Source organism: Lepidochelys kempii, chromosome 8, assembly GCF_965140285.1.
Source record: "Lepidochelys kempii isolate rLepKem1 chromosome 8, rLepKem1.hap1, whole genome shotgun sequence".
NCBI lineage: Eukaryota > Metazoa > Chordata > Testudines > Cheloniidae > Lepidochelys > Lepidochelys kempii.
This window is the reverse complement of record NC_136387.1, coordinates 94,175,532-94,195,438: the sequence shown is the minus strand read 5'-3', so window position 1 is coordinate 94,195,438 and position 19,907 is coordinate 94,175,532. Positions and strand designations below refer to the sequence as shown.

The window sequence follows — 19,907 nt, the reverse complement described above, 5'->3', positions numbered from 1 at the left end:
TTTGACTTTCATGTGATTGTATATGATGTGAATATATGCAGAATTTGACCCTTCCAATCATAGCCCGGAAAAAATTAATGAGCAAAAGTGCAGCGATTCAAGAGATCTTATTAAAAGGGTATTCTTCACTCACAGGCTAAGTGGCAATTTGGGGGGGGGGGGGGAAGTGACGTGCATAAATATAAAAATTCCTCTACATTATACATTTTTTAGGAAACTTAGAACTGCAATTCTGTGCAAAAAAGCTATATTTAAGGATTGTTCACTCTCTCAACCCACAGTCATCGGAACGGGCTAAAAATAATAACAGAGATTTTCAAATACCCCAATTTATCACAATGATTGGTTTGCCAGGTAAAAATTATTCTACTTGACACTCTCTAACGATTTGTCTCCAGTCCCTTGATTGAATGCATTCTTCTGATAGCCAGTCTCCATCTGCATCCTGCATTAGCCAACAACTTGCACAGGCACCATAAAACTAATGACTCATCTTGTTTGCAAGCTCTTAGTCCTGAGAACAATGTGCTGATAGATTGTGCCATTATTATCCTTCCAGGCTGTTCCGCGCGAACCATAAGCCATGAAAAAGCATAAGGACTTTCACGCCTATCTTGGATTTGGTTCCAATCTCATAGCTAAGAGGCAGCCTGTACTGGAAGCCTATAGTGGGAATCCATTGGAAGATAGGAAACAAAAGAATGGGAAAATGATAACACATATCTAACAACTGATTAGTGTTGCTATGGATATTCCTTCGGACACCCAGTGAGCTTAATGTTTCAGATGCCATTCAGCAGATCAATCAGAGCTCTGCAGAGGTACATTTGTTATTCTATTAAGCCTAATATTAAACATACATGTTAAATAGTCTGTCAAACGTTCCATAATAATGCACTACGGCAGGAAGGTAATATAATGGCATGCTGCACTGCTCCAATTCATTTGATTTTGAAGGGATAGGGGAAGCTTTAATCTAGTTCACTTCAAAAACAATACAGGGAAATGATTTAAAAGTAATTTCAGGTTTCCCACTGAGACCCCCTGCTAATTTTTGTGGGTTTACAATCACATTTTGTTCTATGTTAATAAAAATATTTTTCTTCCCTATTGTAGTGTGAAAGTGTCTCATAAACAAGAGGAGAAATTGACTAATGCTCCCAATCCAGTAATGCATTGCAGGAGTGGCACACAGGGGGTCTACTCATATGAAGCAAGATCGCAGGACTGCACAGGGAAAATAGTGAAACTGACTACATGCAGAAATCCTGGATCCACTGAAGTCAGTGACAAGACTCCCTGTGCAGTTGGATACACAGTGTAAACAAACTGGGAGGGTGGGGGTGGGGAAGAAAAGAAAAATATTTTTCTACGCTAATCTTTTTCAGTTGCACTCATTTTAGGTGTTATTTGTAACACCTAAATAGTAAGGGGGGAAAAAACCCACCTGACATAAATGGGATAGTTGGCACTGTCCCTTTTAATCCTTTTGTTCCAGATAGCTGTTATTAGGACATGCAGGTTTATATCTATTGTGTTTTTTGTACCATGCATGTTCATATTGCGAACCAAATGCAGTTATCACTTTACAACCCAAAGTTTGATCTACTAAGGAAGTGAAAATATGGACCTGACATTTTATTGCTTCCTTGTGCTTGACATGTAGATACTTAAGTTTTCTTCATTTGTACTTATGCTAATCTGCTTAACTGGGATTGTTTTAAAGCTTTGCGTCTTTATGCCAGTTATCTGTACCTGGATAATTTATGGGAAAATCAAGTTGGGGAAAAACTTAATACCATCATAGGAGAGAGAGAGAGAGAGAGCGCATCAAAATAGTGAGTTCTGTTATTCACTGGCAGGTTATGGGGCATGGTTTTATCCTGGCCACAAATACAAAAACAACAAACAATATGTGAGAAAGGTCATAAACCCTTCAGCTCTCCTCTATTACAACCAAATATCCAGTTGGCTGGACGGGGACATTATAGGCAGCTCTCTCCTTTTATATGAGTATTATTTGTTTGTATTGTGGTGGCACTCAAAGGCTCCTGTTGGGGGCTGGGGCTATTTTGTACAAGGTGCAGTACACATACAATGAAAAGACAGTCCCTGCTCCAAAGAGCTCACAACTCTCCACCTTCAGCTGTTGCCCTATGAACATGGACAAACGTGGACGCAGACCCTTGCCCCTCCATCTCTCGTCCTCCGCTCTTTACTCTCTCCTGCAGCCCAAATAAGAGTTCATTACTGGAGGCAGAGTACAGTGCTTTCTCTTCCATCTCTATTTTTTTTCTCCGACCACTCTGCTCCTTTATCTGATCTGGCTACTGATTTATATCATGCCTTATACCACAATATCTCTGGTAGTTACCTCCTCAGCTCTCCCCCGTGTCTGTCTCCTTAGCCAACCAGCGACGGGATTGTGATTTCAGAAGTAAATAGCCCTTCCTGACCAGCTCATTGTGGAGTGCTGGGATTGTGGCGGCATTGAGGGGCAGTCAGACAGAGATACAAGCAGAACTCCTGGAGCCAGAAATGCTAGGGAGAGAAATCCACCTATCTTTGTGGGAAGGGAATCTTTCCCCGCTCCATTACAAAAATGCAAAACTATATTCACACCCCTTTGGCGATTCCCCCGCTGGTAGGGAAAAGAGACAAGCACCTACAGCTTATTCCCTCCCCTGGAAAACAAAACCATGCTGTGTTGGGAAGTCTTATACTTTCCTGCATCCACCTCATACCTTTCTAGTCCTGCGGATGCTTCACCAATCCTAAACTGCTCTAATTTAGAAGCCAACCCTCAGCCTCTCCACTGAACAGCCTCTTTGTTTGTATTCTCTTTCCAAATCAGCATATCCTCAGATTGAACCCCCAATGCTTTTTTTTAATGCTCGGATGCCCTGGCAGCAGAAAGAGCCTCCAGCAGGTTTGTGGTCCCGTAATAGCTTTCAAAACCTCACTGCTGGGGCACGTACATTGCTAAGGAACTGGTTTCAAGTTAAAAGAGAGAAAAAAGAAAGTATTACAAAATTACTTCCAACAACTCTTTAATCATTAATTGCTACCAGAAGAGCTAAATTCCTTCCCTCACCTCTCCCCCAGTCTAAATGATAGCTTTAATCAACATTAAATGATATAGGGTAAGACACACCAGAAAGCTTGAAATGCAATGTGTCCTCCAAAGCCTGGATATTTTAAAGGGAAAAGAAAAAAAAAGTGTATTTTCCTCATCTGAAAGCACAATCACAGGCTCCACATTTCATGAGAGGAAGCATGGACTTATGGGACTGGGACTAGGGAGGTTTTAGATTCAATTCCCAGACCTGCCACAGACTTCCTGTACCACCTGAGGGAAATCACTAAAACCCTCTATGCCCCATCTGAAAAAATGAGGATAACAAGCCTGCCTTTCTCACTTGTGTCTTTGGGGCAGGGACTGTCTCTTGCTATCTGTTTGTATTGCACGGCGCACGAGGGGTACTCGCACTAGTAGAATACAAATCAATAATAACACTGCAGCGTAATGTACTTGTGAGGCTTGGAGTTAATACGATGCTGAGCTCAATGTTTCAGACCCAAATGTTTAAATCTGATCTACCTAAAAAACAACCCCAATATATCTTGGTTTCTGTCCTGTGCTGACTTCTGAATCCAGCCTCTTTCTACTAGTACCAGTGATGCAGTTTAGACTCCCACTTACTGTTACATCACACAAATGCCTTTAAGTGTCTAACCTGAACATCGCAGCATGAATGAAGGTTGTGACTCTCTACATAGCGCCTAGATTTTACAACACCCCTACAACAGAACCCAGCCAGTTGTTCGAGGACCCCCCCCCCCCCCGACCCTTGATACAGGTCTGGTCCAAAGCCCATTCAAGCCAATGCGGGAGGGTTCTTTCTCTTGACTTCAGTAGGCTTTGGATAAAGCCTTACCTGAGCAGACCAAAGTGAGATAAGGATCTGAAAGCCTGATTTCCCCTGCCTCGCCCTTGTGAAAGCATTTATCTCTGAGCAGAATGAGGGCAGAAATGTTACCATTCTGGTCTGCCGGCAGATTGCACCCAGTTGCACAGATTAAATGACTCTAAAAAGCAGAGTAGAACCAGAGTACCCAAGTCAGTGGGATTCTTGCCATTGACTGCAATGGGAACAGGACTGGGTTCCAAACCCTTACTTAGAATATCCCTGGCCTTTATGGATTTAGCTCATGCCCTTAATCAAAAATCATAGGTTAGTCTAAACGTACCTTTTGATGGCAATAGAAGGCCACAGTGTCATAGTACGGAATAATGGGGTAGGAAATGCTTTTAAATGACAGTAACAGAGTCAATATTCAAAAATATTCAAAACAGGTTTTTACTTTTCATTTATTGTACTCGACTGTAAATTCAACCCACTAGACTATTTTACAATATACACTGCAGGGGAAAAATGCCCCTGATTATATGTCATCTACCCTTCAGCCCAGCAGAGTTTCAAAGGCATATTATAATTCCCTTAAAACAATGGGCTATAATGGGAACACTTTCAAACCACTTGACTGAGAACTGGCCCTTATGGGGGACTGGCACAGCTCCACTGATATGCGTGGTTTGACTCTGATTTCATTCATAGACTTACATCCTCAAGTCTGACCCCCGTATAACACACAAGCCACAGAATTTCATCCAGATACCCCTATATTGAGCTGATAGCTTGTATTTGACTAAAGCATATGGTCCAGTAAGGCATCCTGTCTTGATTTGAAGATTTCACATAACTGTCAAATGAGAGATTTCAGAGTAGCAGCCGTTTTAGTCTGTATTCGCAAAAAGAAAAGGAGGACTTGTGGCACCTTAGAGAGTAACAAATTTATTTGAGCATAAGCTTTCGTGAGCTACAGCTCACTTCATCGGATGCATAAACCAAAGAACTTATGCCTGTCTGAAATCAGACTCAGGCCCTACAACTTTAATCAACCTCTCTGTCAGCAGACAGTTTGCTCTCAATGGCATTTGATTCTCAGATTTTTTGTACTGCCAATGATAGAGAATCAGCAGTTTTGCAAGTGACTTCAACGCAAGCATTATCAGGGTCTCTAAAGGCATAATTATATCCATGCAGGGGACTCCACTGGGACCTATGGTCAACAGTAGCATATCCTATTTGTAGCCATCTACTAATTAAAAAAAAACTTTGTGCCCAGAATACATTCTGTAACAGCCCTTAAAGCCCAGTCTTTAGAAAGCTTCTTTGTAACCTTGAATGTGCAGATTTTATCAAAATGGGCCTTCTCCAAAACCCCATCTGACTTTCTCATGGGTTTGTATTTGTCAAAGATTCATGCCAACTCAGTCAGAAAAATAAATGCCACAAAACTTGTCATTTAAGAAAAAACGTACAGACCAGCGCTTTAGAAACTTGCCCATATGCTAATCACTCTACTATTCAGCTTCAGAGTGAATAGGACTCCAACAATGGCACAGAAATACACTGAACCTATTCCACATTTCATGCCCCTTCACTCAAAATGTTGCTGTTACCTTGGTTTTTAACTGCTTTGTGGAAACTGCACCAGAATGACAGCTGTGTGCTAAAGCTGCACTCCTTCTGTGGGCATATGAAAGCGACAAAGATTTCTTGACTAAGAAAAACCCACTTTATTATCCTACTTAACATATTTGAATGGAATATAGGGCCTGATCCTGCAAACACTCGTATAAGTAAGGATTAGGCCTTAAAATAAAAGCATAGCCTTTTGTGGCTAGTCAAATCGGGAAGATTTTTGTTAGTTTGACAATTACAAGTAGGATAACACTTTGGTAAATCATTTCACTTTAGGATTAACCATTTGTACTATGTGTCATTGTTTAACAGATGTCTCATGTATATTTTTATCAAGGGACACCACAACTCTTCTGTTCCAGGTTTGGACGAGCCAGTTCCAAATGCAAAAGGTAGCCAAATGGCACAACACTCATTTCCCCTTATTTGAGAAGTACACATGACACTGTGGTCACTTAAACTTTAATAGGTTAATCAAACATTAATTTTCAAAGTCCTAGCAGTCTAGTGTCTTACTGATAGATGCACAGAACTCCCATTAATATTAACATGAGTTATATGCATTCCTCCTTTGAGACGAAGTTTAAGGCAATGGACTGGGACTTGGGAGATCTGGGTTTAATTCTGTCTTCTGCCACAAGACTTCCTGTGTGACTTTGGGCAAAGTATTAGGGACCCAGTAGGATTTTCAAAAGCACCTAGGCACCTAGTTCCCATGTGAGTTAGGTGCCTAGACACTTTTGAAAATCCCAGTAGGTGCCTCTCTGTATCTTTAGGTACCTAAATACCTTTAAAAATGTGACCCTCCCTAAAAAAAAATCTCTGTACCTCAGTTTCCCACCTGAAAACTGGGGATAAAAATCCTTCCTTTTCCCCCCATCCTTGGTCTGTCTTGTCTATTTAAACTGTAAACTCCTTGGGACAGGGGCTGTCTCTTATTATGCCTCTGTACAGCACCTAGCACAATGGGGCTCTGATTTCAATTGCAGACTCTATGTGCTTCTGTGATCCAAAAACAATAATAAATAATGCATCACAAGGAAGAAAAAAAACCCTGACGGTTTAAGTAATCATAGGATCAACTTGTTGTTTAACACACAGTGCACGACCCTCAGCTGGTGTCAACTGTCCTATTTCTATTGACTTCCACGGAGTGACACTGATTTACAGCAGCTGAGAATCTGCCCCAAACTATTAGACCAGCTGCAGAAAACAAATGCACAGGGAGATCCACTAAAAGGAACTCAACAGGGGATCAGTAAAGACAATGTCGTAATAAAATATTTTAACTAGGGTTTCCCTTATGAAAATATCAGTTTAAAAACAAGGAGTGGGGCAATATATTTTTGCTAGGGCTTTAAAAAATTGCTGCTGCTAAGAAGTGTTTGGGGTTCTTGGACAGTTGCTATGGACACTGCACTTGTACACTGACTATAGTGAAAACTTTCCTGTAAACATCAGTGGGAAAGATAACTGGAGCCGTCTTCTGTATGAGTTCCGTACAGCATGAACTGACCTCAGCAAGAAGGTTTAAGGAAAGTGGCGTAACATCCAAAATGCCGAGTTGTAATTACTTTGAAAATATCAGAAAGACTGAAGAAGAAGAAAATGCTTCCATCACATTCATTGTTTGGTTTTTCTCTTTATAATTAAATGTTTGGGCAAATACATTGCAAGTCATGCAATTATGTCTAAACTCTGAATAAGTGTATCATGCAATGGATGATGGAATTCATATGCATTCTGTGGTCCCAGCTTCAGCACAGGTATGATCAGACCCTAGGGCAATGCTGTAAAAACTTTCCAAAACAGCTGTAACTTTGACAGGTTTACAATAAAACCATTTTGTGGTTAGTTACATATAGGTGTGATACCATTTTGTCACTTCCTTTTTGTGGTGGCAAGCATCCACAACTACCACCCTTCGAAGGAGCAAGCTGTCAGAAAACCTGTCATTTACTGCATGAAAGAGAGGAACGCCCAAGGCTGCTAACCAGCGAATCTCTGCCTTCCCATTTGATCTAGGGAAAGGAAGAACAGGCCTTCTTTTCGGTTGGTGTTACTGATGAAACAAAAGTGACTCCTGATCCTGCAGTCTTTACTGCCCTGACCCTGCAAACACTTACATATGCATTTAACCCTAAGCACAGTTCCATTAAATTTCAGTGGACCTACTCATGTTTACCCATAAGCATTAATTAGTGTTTGCCAGATCATGGCCTCAGTAAGGGCAAGGCTTCACTGCAGAGTGAACTTGGACGATCAGCACTCAGGTTAGCCCAGCACTGGTGTGAATAGCCACAGTGCAACGCCCAACTCGCGTTATTGTGCCCTCAGGGCTGGATGCACTCACCTCCATGTGTGTTGCTAGGGCTTCCTCGGACAGATCCCATGGTTCTCTGAGCTACAGTAAGCTGAGCCACTGTATGATTCTTTCCCAGTGAATTGTGGGATGGCATTAGAGGACAATCAGCACTCAAGGGAGTTAGCCTGCATCTTTGCTGCAAAGTGGGTGGTTTAGGGTTACAGCCTGCCTGACAGCCTCACTTGGGCTTTATGACAGCCTCAGACAGCCCGGCCATCTCAGGCTGAACACGCCACTAAACCCAGGTGAGCGGGTTTTGTGCATGGGCAGGAGGGGGATTAGGGACAACACCTGAGTAACAGCCCACGTTACTCGGCAGTCAAGATGTACTTTGCATGGCTGAAATCAATGAGAGCTTAGCCAGAGTGTGGCCTGCAAAATTGGATCCTCGGTTATTTGAGCTATATTTCCTTCCTAGTTTATTAACCACTTTCTCACACACACACACACACATTATTTAGATCAATTTTAACACAGTGATACAAATACAAAAGGCATAAATATTATAACCATCTTGAGAACCAAACTCATCACAGGACCTGGAGTTCAATACATTAAATGTGCCAAAACCGTGTTGTTTAATAGTTAATATTGATTTGGGGAGACAAATAATTGCCCTCTCTCCCACTAGTCTGGTTAGAACTAACATCCAAAATACACAACAAAATAAAGAATAAGACGTTGTCAGTGAAATAAAGGACAAAATTTGACAGAGTTGGAGTTTGTGGAAATCACTGATACACCTAATTTCTTTGGGATGAACGCAATTTCCATACTTTTAAAATATACTCTTTTGGGAACTCTTACTCTTATTGCAAGTCTGATCCTTCCATCAAAAGCTATTTAAAGATGCTTCAACTCTTCTTTTCAGCAGCTGTCTACCTATTCAGCATGAAGGAAGTTTCACAGGAGTTCAGAAGCTCCTTCTATTGATTAAACCACACAGCTGTAATTAGGGCATCACATACAATGAAATGTGGAAAATGACACTTAAGTGCTCTAGCATGCTAGAAGGTGCAGGAGAGACAGGAGATAAAAAGAGAATGGAATTAAAGAAATATAAGGCATGTTTAAAAGTGATGGACATGAGTTTCCTGATAGGTTAGAGCTCCTATAGGAAAAAGCTATCATTATTATTGTTATTATTTGTATTTCCTGTGTCCAAGCTGTGAAGATGTCCCACAAATGGGATTCCCACTGACTTCAATGGCAATTCCATTCCTGGGGCACTTACAGGTTCAGGCCCCAAATCTTCAAGCAGGCAGGTTTCAGGTACACAAGGAAGAGATGAAAGATGTGGCTTACTGCAGCCTCCAAATGGGTGAGACATAGAGGACTCAATGAGCCCCACACTGACTCTGGGTATTATGGTCTTGCCAACCCCACACATTCAAAATTCATGAGTCAGGCTCCAAAAATCATGAGATCGGCTTAGAAATCATGAGATTTATAATACATTAGTAGATGTTGGACTCTTTTAATTTACCATCCATTTTCTGAGCCTTTAGCTTTCACCCACGTCATGTTTTCAAGCTTCACCACACAATCAGAAGGGCTAGAAATCTACTTTTTTTAGAAAACAAAAGCCGACATTCTCCCACAGTAACATAAATGCGCGAAGTGGAGCTTTAAGAAAAGTCATCAGACACAAAATAAAATCATGACATTTGGCAACATTGCGCTAATATCCTTCTGCGTGTGGGCAGAAAGCTCTATTTGGGGATGGGAGATTCCCTGTTCCCCGCCTTTCCCCTTTCTCTTATCACTAGACCATGCAGCTATGTATTTATGTACACAATATTTACTTAACCCTAATGGTAGTTGCACAGCATGCTGCAGTCAGACTGAAAACAGTCTGCAGTTCTCTGCTATGGATGTACAGTACACTCCCCGTTATCCAAATGCCTGGGGGACATCCGAAACTTTCAGATAACCAGACGTTCAGATAACCGGAAGTGCTATTAACTAATGTAGGGCTACCTGAGGGACACACTGGGGATTTGGATAAGTAGGATTTTCAGATACAGGGAATTCAGGTAACTGGAATTATACTGTACTTACATAAAGATAGTCTACCCAAAGGGTGGGAAGGCTGTTGCTTTTGACTCCACAGCTGTATCATGTGAGTGAAGTATGGAGGATTGAGCTTGCCAAGTGCAGTACCATAGTCCCTAATTTTTTAAAGGAACCTTAACTCAACTTTCCTTTTTGCAGCCACAAATAATCACCCACAATTCATTTCAGGCACAGATGGGGGCATGTAGGTGTCTAAACTAACTACCTATCTTGCACACACTAAATGGAATACCAAGGTTATGAACAGCATGCCCATAGTGTTTTGGATAACATCTTACTGCAACAACCTCACAGCAAGCCTCTGCCATACCTCTCAGCTACCTTCACACTGAAACATGCCTAGGTCATTTTCATTATAAACAATTCAAACAAATGAAATGATCAGCTTCTCAGATATAGTGAGGCTGGCATCCACTAAGACAATGGCATACATCAAGGCAACCCAAATCAAATCTGAATTGCCTACAGTCATGTGTGATAAAACGAGATTTTAAAAGTCCCAAATGAATCAGTTTAATCTTGATGCTTTACTGGAAGGCAACAGAATTTTGTACACACATTTTTCCCCATAGAGAAAGTTACTAGATTACTCGTTCCCAAATTTCTAGATTACATACTTTGCTCATGTATGCATTTGAAATTTTTGCCAATATTTAAGTTTATTTTTTAAAGTGAGATTTAGGATCAAACCAGGTCTAAAACTATATGTATATATAAAAGAGAGACATGGAGTCCTTTGAGAAAAGTGAAGAGATTTTTAAATGCTCAGTGGGGCTGCCTCTCAGTTGCTTCCAGATTTCCCAGCTGCAGCGGTTGTCTGCTGTAATGATTGCCCTGGACTGATGACAGTAAAGGAGAAAATTAAAGCTATGTTCAGACAGAGGAATGAGAAGTGTAGTGAGTTGAGAGTATAAGAGAAAACAGTCTAAAGCTTACAGCTGTCCAGTGTAAAAAACAATCTACCTAAGCCTCAAGACTCAAGAGAGTCTATCATTTGACTTCCAGGATTCCAACAACCACGTAGGCAAAATGAAATCTGCCTGTCATGTGGCACCATTAGGACTTTTGGAAAGTCACTACACCTGTGTGAGCTATAGAAAAGTTCCTGAAGATCCAAATCTGCCCTATCGTCCTTGCTGGCAGAGTCCTCCCTGCTTCCATAGAAATGCTGCTTGACTGAGTGCCGGCTGACAAAGTTCAGCTGGCTAGAGCTTTCCTTACGTAGGTCCCCTGCCAAGCAAAAAAGGCTGTTTTGTGCAGAGTACCCTATATTCATCAATGGTCTGGGCATCTTCCAATGCAGCCCAACTATAGGATATAGGGGAAGGCGCCTTTGCTGTGCAGGAGGCAAAGTGTGAAGGCAGATCTGTCTGGCCCATTACCCAACCACCTGCACCCAACCAATGCTCCAGGCAACTGGTCCAGTTTGTCCACAAGTCCGTAGATGGAGTAAACAGGCTATCTACAAGCTTGCCTGGCCAAGGACATTCCCTCATGAAGGATCAGTTCAGTCTGTATAATAGCCAGACATGGATCCTCCTCCTCTAGCTTGCCTCGATCTATATGTCCCACTCTCCAGGAAAACACTGCTGCTCAGTCGTACTGTCACGCTACTGTCAGTGGCACGGCTGCAGCGAGGCCTTCACTCTGAGGCCTGGTCTACACTACAGAGTTACATCAACGTAACTCCGAAAGCATCTACACTACAACGTTGCTCCCGCCAAATGTAATAACTTCACCACTGTGGTAGGCATGGTGCTTCGGTCAATGCAGTTAGGTCAAAGCAGTGTCGGTGCAGACACTGTGTTGACTGTTCTGGCTGTCAGACCATGGCAGCTGACAGCGTGGGGCATTGTGGGGTGCTGTCAGCCCGGAGCGGTCAGCTAAATCAGTGGATGCACTCCTGGTGAGGATGCACACCTCTGAGAGAAGAAGGGTAGTGTGGACATGAAAAATTGATTTAATTACTGTGGTGGCTGTATGTCAATGTAACTTCAGTAGACTTAATTTTGTAGTGTAGACTTGCCCTCAGAGTCACAGTGCATATTAACATGAGGTGGAGAATATCCTGTGTTTGCTCTCCAGGGACGGCTGTGTGCGTCTTGGTTGCTTTTTCACCCTATCCTGAGTGCACATGCTCTAGTCTTCAGCTCTCCACGGTACTATGTTATTCTGTAATCCCTCCTGCCATAACTAATGGCAGTTTGCCTACACAGAATTTCTGGCTAGCTTCTGTGTCTGGGCTTCAGGTAGCAGACACTCTTTCCTTTTGCCGTGCATTACTGTTGCCAAATGCTGCTCTGTGCATGGAGGAGAAGTGTCAAAGACTGTCAGCAAAGATAAAGGAATATATGATTGTTGGGCAGAGCTTAATATGCAGGTGGAGCTAGACACTCCCATCAAGAGCAGGGGCTTCTCCCTCCCTGGCTATAAATCTTTCCTACAGTGAGGTAGAGAGCTGCATGCTTGTCCTACACTTTACTCTGAATGTGAAGCAGTGCTTGCTCCTATTTCACTGTGTAGCTAGAGCACTGTAGAGATTTAACTCCTTCCTGGCAGACCTGTGGGTATATCATTTTCTGGTGAAACACAACAAACAACCAAGCGGATGCATGACTAGGGACTCTTAACTGGCTTGCTTGCTGTCCTAGCAATTTCAAGAAGTATCCTCTTATTCTCTAAACAGAGTGATGAGGAAGGAGACAGAGAGGGGTTGTTGTTGTTGTTTTTCAGATGACCTAGTTTAAAGTCCAGCTAAGTAAGGTGCTTATTTCTGTTAATGAATCAAGCTGACATAAAATCTGTGGACATTGCTCAAAGCCAAAAATAAAGGTTAAAATCATCCATGTTATTCATAGATTCATAGACTTTAAGGTCAGAAGGGACCATCATGATCAGCTAGTCTGGGTTCCTGCACATGGCCGGCCACAGAACCTCACTCACCCAGTCCTGTAATAGACCCCTAACCTCTGGCTGAGTTACTGAATACTGATGGAGGTGTTGTCTGTATAAGCTTTAATCAACTCAAATATATTTCACTCAGAGTCCCATGCTTAGAAAGTTTTAGAACTCTGATAACAAGGAACGAAAGGTAAATGTGTAAACAAGCAAGACACATGACCTGGTCTGTTTCAAAAGATCTTCATCCAGGTCTAATCCATTCAACCTGTAATTAATTGACAGCCAGTAAAATGAACCCTTTCCTGCTAGCTTTTCAGTTAGTTTATTCCCAGTGATCCCTCTGTAATAAAGATGTGACTCCTTCTTTTAAGTGGCAAAGAGTCCTGTGGCACCTTATAGACTAACAGACATCTTGGAGCATAAGCTTTCGCAGGTGAATACCCACTTCTTCAGATGCACATAGTGGAAATTTTCAGAGGCAGGTATAAGTGTTTTAAGTCTTTTAAGTGTTTACCACTCTCCGCACATCAAGATAAACATTTTACTTAGTGATGAGTGGAAAGGTGGGCTAGGTTCCCATAACTATTCACATTTAGATTAAAGTTAAAGGAAGCACCTGAGACAGGCTACTGTACTTATTTCTATCTGGCTGTCTCAGAATAAATGTTTCACATCTAGGGGGGAAAAAAAAGTCTAGGTAATCTCCTTCTCATGCTCTCAGAAGGGAGCCTATACAGAACTAACTCCTGGAAAGTTAATAGTGGAGAAAGCATGTTTTTAATGGAAATTTTTAAGAATATTTTATATTTCCCTCCTCCCCCAATATTTATTCATATCCCTGGTAGAAGTAAATATGGCATCATAGAACAGTGCAAATGAAAAGGAAACTTTTACTATTTTTATGAATTACCTCCAAATCAGAAGAGCCTAAGGACTTGTCTCCTTGTCATTCTGTATGTTATGGGCCAGGTTCTCAGCTGGTATAAATCAGCACAGGTCCATTGAATTCAACAGGCCTTTGACAGTTTGCACCAGCTGAGAATCTGGCTCAGTGTCTTTACTACTGCCTCCCACCACCATAAAATAGATCACTTTTTTCATTATAGTTCTGAACAGGAGTCACTACTCTTCATTTTACTAAACAAGTGAACACTCATCTTCTTAAATTTTTCCCATCTTTGCCAATAGATCACATTTCCTTTCACTGAAATACCATCTTTGCATCACAAACCAAGTGAACACGAGACAAACTGAACTAAACCAGGCCTTTTTCTAAAGAGCTCAAAGGTATAAATGAAGATTAGATGGGAATCAAGAGCTCATGAACACTGCAAGATTTTACTGGGTTCTCTTCCACAGATGAGATTATATTAAGATGGTAATGACTCTTCTTCTGTCAGCTGGTCAGCAGAAAAGTTCCTTCCCTTGAAGTTAATAACTTCTGATCTTTGTTACTGTATTTGCACATGGTAGTTGTGTCACAGAATAATCCCCCAACAATCCTGAAATCATTATTAATTTGAGTATATTTGTAAAGACCTTCCACACAAGTGCATCATGGTTACAGGTTATATAATTGTCTTACTATGTTTTACCAACTCTCTGCATCTGCACATGATTAAGCGAGACTCAGACTCCTTCCTTCAGCTGTTCAAATTATGCTCTCACTTTCAAATGTTACTCAGATATACTAGAATATTCACCATTCCCTTTCTGCTCTCACCTGAAATAATCAGCATAAAACAACATAAAGGGGCAGTTACACTGCATACATTATCCATTTCTAACATCAGTTGTAAATTGGTGCTTTGGTAACATATGTCAGATAATTCTTGTAGGGTTTAGGAATCCAGCCTGCAAAACCTTACTCATTCAAGTAGTACTTGCTCATGCAAGGAGTCAACAGAACTCACGTGAGTAAAGGGTTGGAGGATTTGACCTGTAGGAATCATTTCACCAGGAATTTAACCTTCTGTTTAGAAGAATGAGGTAAGTCAAGCTAGTTTATATGTTTCTACTTTTATCAGTTTTATATAGAGCAAATCAAATGTTTTATTTTTTCCAGATACAAGAAGATTAAGCTTTCTGCACTAGTCTGTATTCCTGTGGGAATATAAAGAGAAAACCATGTCTCTCTTCTTAATATATTAGTGCCTAGTAATAGAGACCAGATGATCAATAAACTACGCAAAAATTAAATCAAACTGACAGTCTTCAGAAAAATGTGCTCTAAGCAGAAACAATTGTTTTAAAGACTGTGGTGTCTAGAATATTAAAATCCCATGCTTCTGTTATTAATTTATTTGTTGGAAGCCAGTCGACTTTTCCTGCATGCATGTGTCAATTAGATAGTCAACCTTATACATAACTATTTTCAAATGCTAGATGTTTCAGCATGCAAGGTATTTGGAAAGAAACTGTTGACAATACTATACTTTCCTTTAAATGCAAAAGCAGAGTTTCTCTAGCAAAGCAAATCAACAGATTTCTAGATATGTTACTACAAGATGTCTTAAATCACTTTCTTTGGTGCACACACAATACTTCAAGGAAATAGTTATTTTTTATTCTGTAAATACATATAATGAGATGTCTGTACCTTTGAGGGGGAAGGGGAAGGCTGGACTAGAGCAAATGATGTATCCCAACAACCAAAAGTAACCTACAATGCCCACCGTTTCCTTCTCAGCTGTTTCTAAACTTCATGAAATGTGCTTAGTCATTTGTTATGTGTTTAGTTGTTTGTTACACAGCAGCCATCTCCATCTGTAGCTGCCTTTGAAGCTTACAAAAGGGGAGTAAGTATGGTTATTCAGATGCCATAACTGAAGCGCAGAAAGTTGAATTCCCCAAGGATACACAGCAAGTCTGCACTGGAAACAGGATTGGAACCCAGGTCTGGGATTTCTAGCCATATGGTTGATACACTAGACCGCAGTGCCCCCTGGACACTGTTTAGAGCCATATCCTTTTTCTTTTGTTGCCAGCACAGTGTGTTGTGATACATCATTTTGAGGGGCGGTGGCAGCGGGGGGGGGGGGGGGGGAGGAAGCTGCAATAAACCCCAAGTGCTTTCTCCAGTCTCTACGCTATGTTTGGCACATGGATTTTATACATTTCTATGCACATTTTTTCCCTATGTGGGAAGAAGGGAATTGCTGCTTGCAAAAATCAGCCTAAAAGCCTACCCCATTGGTTCTTTTTCCTGTCCATTACAGCTGTCAGAAAAGTTAGTGGTGCTACTTTCCAGCATTACGAACTTGTGTCTAAGAGAGTATGCAGACAAGCAGGGAGCCTGATCCTACTCCACTGAAGCAAAACTCTCCCCGGGAGCACTGTAGGATCTGGTCTCTATTTGGTTAAGAAAAAAAAACCACCTTCGCCAGCCCCTCACAGCCACCGAAACACACGTGCCATGCTTTTCTTGAGTTTGCCTTATGAGTCAGGGATGGGTTACTGCAAATAGTTAACACATTCTTATCTGTGTCCACACAGTCCGTAAGGGAAAATGAGCATTTGACAAAGTCTTTCTGAGATTAAGAGGATTGTTCTGAATCCTCTGAGTTTAAGTGTTAATCATCATATGACACATAATAGAGTAATGAGAGAGGGCTTTCACCTCCTGAAATAATGTCTCCGAGTCCAGCAGCTTGACACAGCATCTCAGTCAGCATTTACAAACTATACAGTGCCTGAGGGGAACGGGACGAGTTTGTTTTCACAAGCGTGACTTATTATGTCTTGTCCTTGCATTAATTTACACTGGGGAGGTATTATGATTGTGAGAGTGCTTTTAACACGTTATATACATGCAGCAGGTCATGGCACTGGGTAATATCAACACAGATTACTCAGCACATGGTCAGATCCTCATCTGGTGTAAACTGGTGAACCTCCAATGCAGTCAGTAGAATGGGGCCAGTTTACACCAGCCTGGGGGTCTTTTAATTGCACAAGATTTCCCCTGATTCAAGAGGAAGCAGGGCCTGGCTTCTTTATCATTGTAATCTCTCTATGAAACCTCTATCATCATATCAAAACAAGGCCTGGTAGCTAAATTTATTACAAGTAAAAACTGTGAATTCATCAATCTCCTGACTTAATCTGACCTAGCCAGATCTCTTTCAGAGAGTTTTCTGAACTGGAAGCATGCCTGTTTCTTGATTAATGAGGTCCATCGCTACTGTGGGAGATGAGTGGTTGTCAGCCCTGTGGCATATCAACTGCTGTCTCTCACTCTTTTCAACCTCTTACACTGACCTGTGTAGAACCAAGTCCACCCATAAGACCAAGATGTTTCTCCTCTTTTTGCTTAGTTGCAGAGAGATACTTGCACTGTAGTCTGAAAAAAACTAAAACCCTGAAGCCATCAACAACCTGGTAGGACAAACCACACATTATCTCCAATCTGTAACCACTGCCTCCCCTCCCCCCTGCAGTTGTTGTATTTTGCAGAGGGACAGACTACATGCTCCCAACAGACGAAATCTGCGATGGCACCTTTCAAACTATTGTTTAGACTCAAGCAAAATGAAAACCATACCTGTTCCCCTCTCTGCTCCTAAAGCTAGCAAGGGTGGGAGATGCTGTGTTTACATACTGAGGACAGACAGAAGCTCTGCTCGCTGCTGGGACATCCATTTTATTTGGATTGACACCAGGACTACTTTGCGTTTTCAATACATCGCTGTGGCTTTCACAGGGGGGAAAGGAGGGGGCTTTCGAAAGCCAAACCACGCCGCGTTCATTGCCCCAGTGGCCTTTAGCCACCTCTTCACAACTTTGTCCCTACTTCTGTAACAAACTTCCCGGGATGGGGCTTTGGTTTGCACACAGCCAGTGTAAACTGCCACTCTAGCAAATCTTTGCAGGGCTTTTTTTTTTTTTTGGGCATAATTTTTCAAACAGGGCGAGCAGACTGGGACGATACAGCTGGACCGCACGCGAGCAAAAGAGAGAAGGTGGGGGGGGGGGGACAAAAAGACCTCTTGCAAAAGAGACCGCCAGCAGCTGCAAAACTCTGGAAAATGCAAGGGGGGGGGGAGAAGTTAGCAAGTCAGATGCATTGGCAAAAGGCAAAAAAACCAACCCCAAAGCTCTTCCTTTTCAGTTTCAGCAGAGAGCGAGCGGCAAGGGGGGGCGGGGGGGGGACAGCCGAGAAAGAGCCGCGGGGGCTGCCCAAGAAAGTGCATGAACCGCAGGGGGGGGAGAGAGAGAGAGAGAGGAAAGTTGCGGGCCGGCGGCGCTCACCCATGAGAAGGCAGAGGAGATCCAGGCAGACGAGCAGCCCTTTCGTGCCGCCGCTCTTGGCCGGGTTGTTGTTCAGGGCAGGGCCGCCCCCGTTCTTGCTCTCCGGGGCGATCGCTTTGTCGTACTTATAGTTCTGCATGATCTGGGGGGGGGCGGCCGGCGGCGGGGCGGGGGGGGCAGACGCGGTCCCCGAGCGGCGATCCAGGCGCTGGAGCGGCAGGGGCGCGCTGCCCGGGCTGGGCTCGCGGGAGGCGGCCGCGGGCGGACAGACTCTGTTTAGGCGCTGGTGTGGCTGCAGTGTAAACTTCTTCCCGGCGGGGGAAAGCAGGGGAGGGACAGAGGGAGGCGAGAGGACGTTTGTGTTCGTCCGAAATCGTTCAGTGTCCTCGCGGGGAGAGACAAATAAAGGCGGCGGGGGGGGGGGAGGAAGGGGGGAAATGCGATCGAGAAAAAGGTTGCCAAGTTTGGAAATCACCAAGTCCGGGGAGGATGGTAGGAGCGGCACCGCAGCCCCCTTTGGAGGCTGGCTCAATGAATGGAAGCTGGGATCTTGCAAAGCAACTTCCCCAGGCGGTTTAACACAAAGCTCTGGTTCGGCTTGGGGACTGCTGCTTCTGCCGCTGGCAGGGGCTGGTGCCTGCACTTTTATTGCACAAGGTCCTTTCCACCCCTTTAACAACACACACACAGAAAAGAAACCCGAAGTCACTCTGGCTCTGATGGGATATCCAAGTACAGCCCCCTTCCTGAAGCTGACACATACATATGATAATTAACTCCACATTGTTTTATTTATTTATTTATTTTTTTTGCAGAGGGAAGAAAAGCGAAAAAAGAAGTCAGGAAAAGCTTCTCTCCAAGCAGAAGGGAGCCCCTAGTGTCCACGATCCAAGTGGAAAAAGAAAAAGGAAAAAAAAAAAAAAAGAAAACGTTTTCAGGCTGGAGAGGATTTCCACATTTCGGGGGAGGGAGACGTGGTGGCAAATGCCTCTTTAAATCTCTCCACTGGGTTTTTCTTCTGATCGGCTCGACAGGTGAGGTGTGCTGAGATCAACCCCCTCGGAGGGAGCTCAGCTGCGCTCTGTTGTGCCTTGTGACCCAGTATTTTGAAACCTCTTTGCAAGCACCCTACTATGCCAGACCACAAACAGGGCTACAGAAGCAGGTTTGGGTCTCAGCTGCTCTTGGGGGCCTGGACACAACCAGGGCACAGTATGTAGGGAATAGGTTGACCACAGACATCCCTCCTGGCTGCTTAATCCAATGGCATAATCCCTCCACAAAATTGGCTGCTTTGCCGGGCTGCAGAAGGAATGTTGTGTTAATGAAGCTAGAATAACTAAAGCATTTAGATTTTTGGCTTGAACAGTCCCAGAGTTATAAGGCTGCACACACACTATTTACCCAGGATTATTACCTCTGTTGATCTCCCCTTTGATCTGATTAAAAATTGCCTAGGAAGTAATGGAAATTCTGCCTTGGAATCCTGACTGGCGGGGTTGTAATTTTAACAACCCTGAGTTGAAGGCAGGGAGACCAAGGTATGGAGATGCTGGAAATGGAATTAAAGGGACACTGTTAAGGACATGTATGCAGTGTCGTTGTAGCCAGTCAGTCCCTGGATATTAGAGAGACAAGAAGGGTGAAGTGATATCTTTGATTGGACCAATTTCTGTTGATGAGAGACACAAGCTTTTGAGCTTACACAGAGCTTTTATGCTTAAGGATGCCACCTGCCCAGGGGTGGTGGGTTTGTAGAAATTTTG

General features: G+C 42.8%; 1 protein-coding gene across 2 annotated transcripts in view; it reads right to left on the bottom strand.

Annotated features, from left to right (window-relative positions):
- Positions 1–18,836, bottom strand: part of PLPP3 (phospholipid phosphatase 3) — a 64,300-nt gene extending 45,464 nt beyond the window's left edge. The window contains exon 1 of one of the 2 annotated variants that reach the window (XM_073357589.2): positions 18,142–18,836. In XM_073357589.2, coding sequence (XP_073213690.1) covers positions 18,142–18,280 — 139 coding nt within the window. In that variant the 5' untranslated portion in view covers positions 18,281–18,836. The remainder of the gene's footprint in view (positions 1–18,141) is intronic. The other variant, XM_073357588.2, reaches the window with a different exon arrangement.
- Between the last annotated feature and the right edge of the window lie 1,071 nt (positions 18,837–19,907).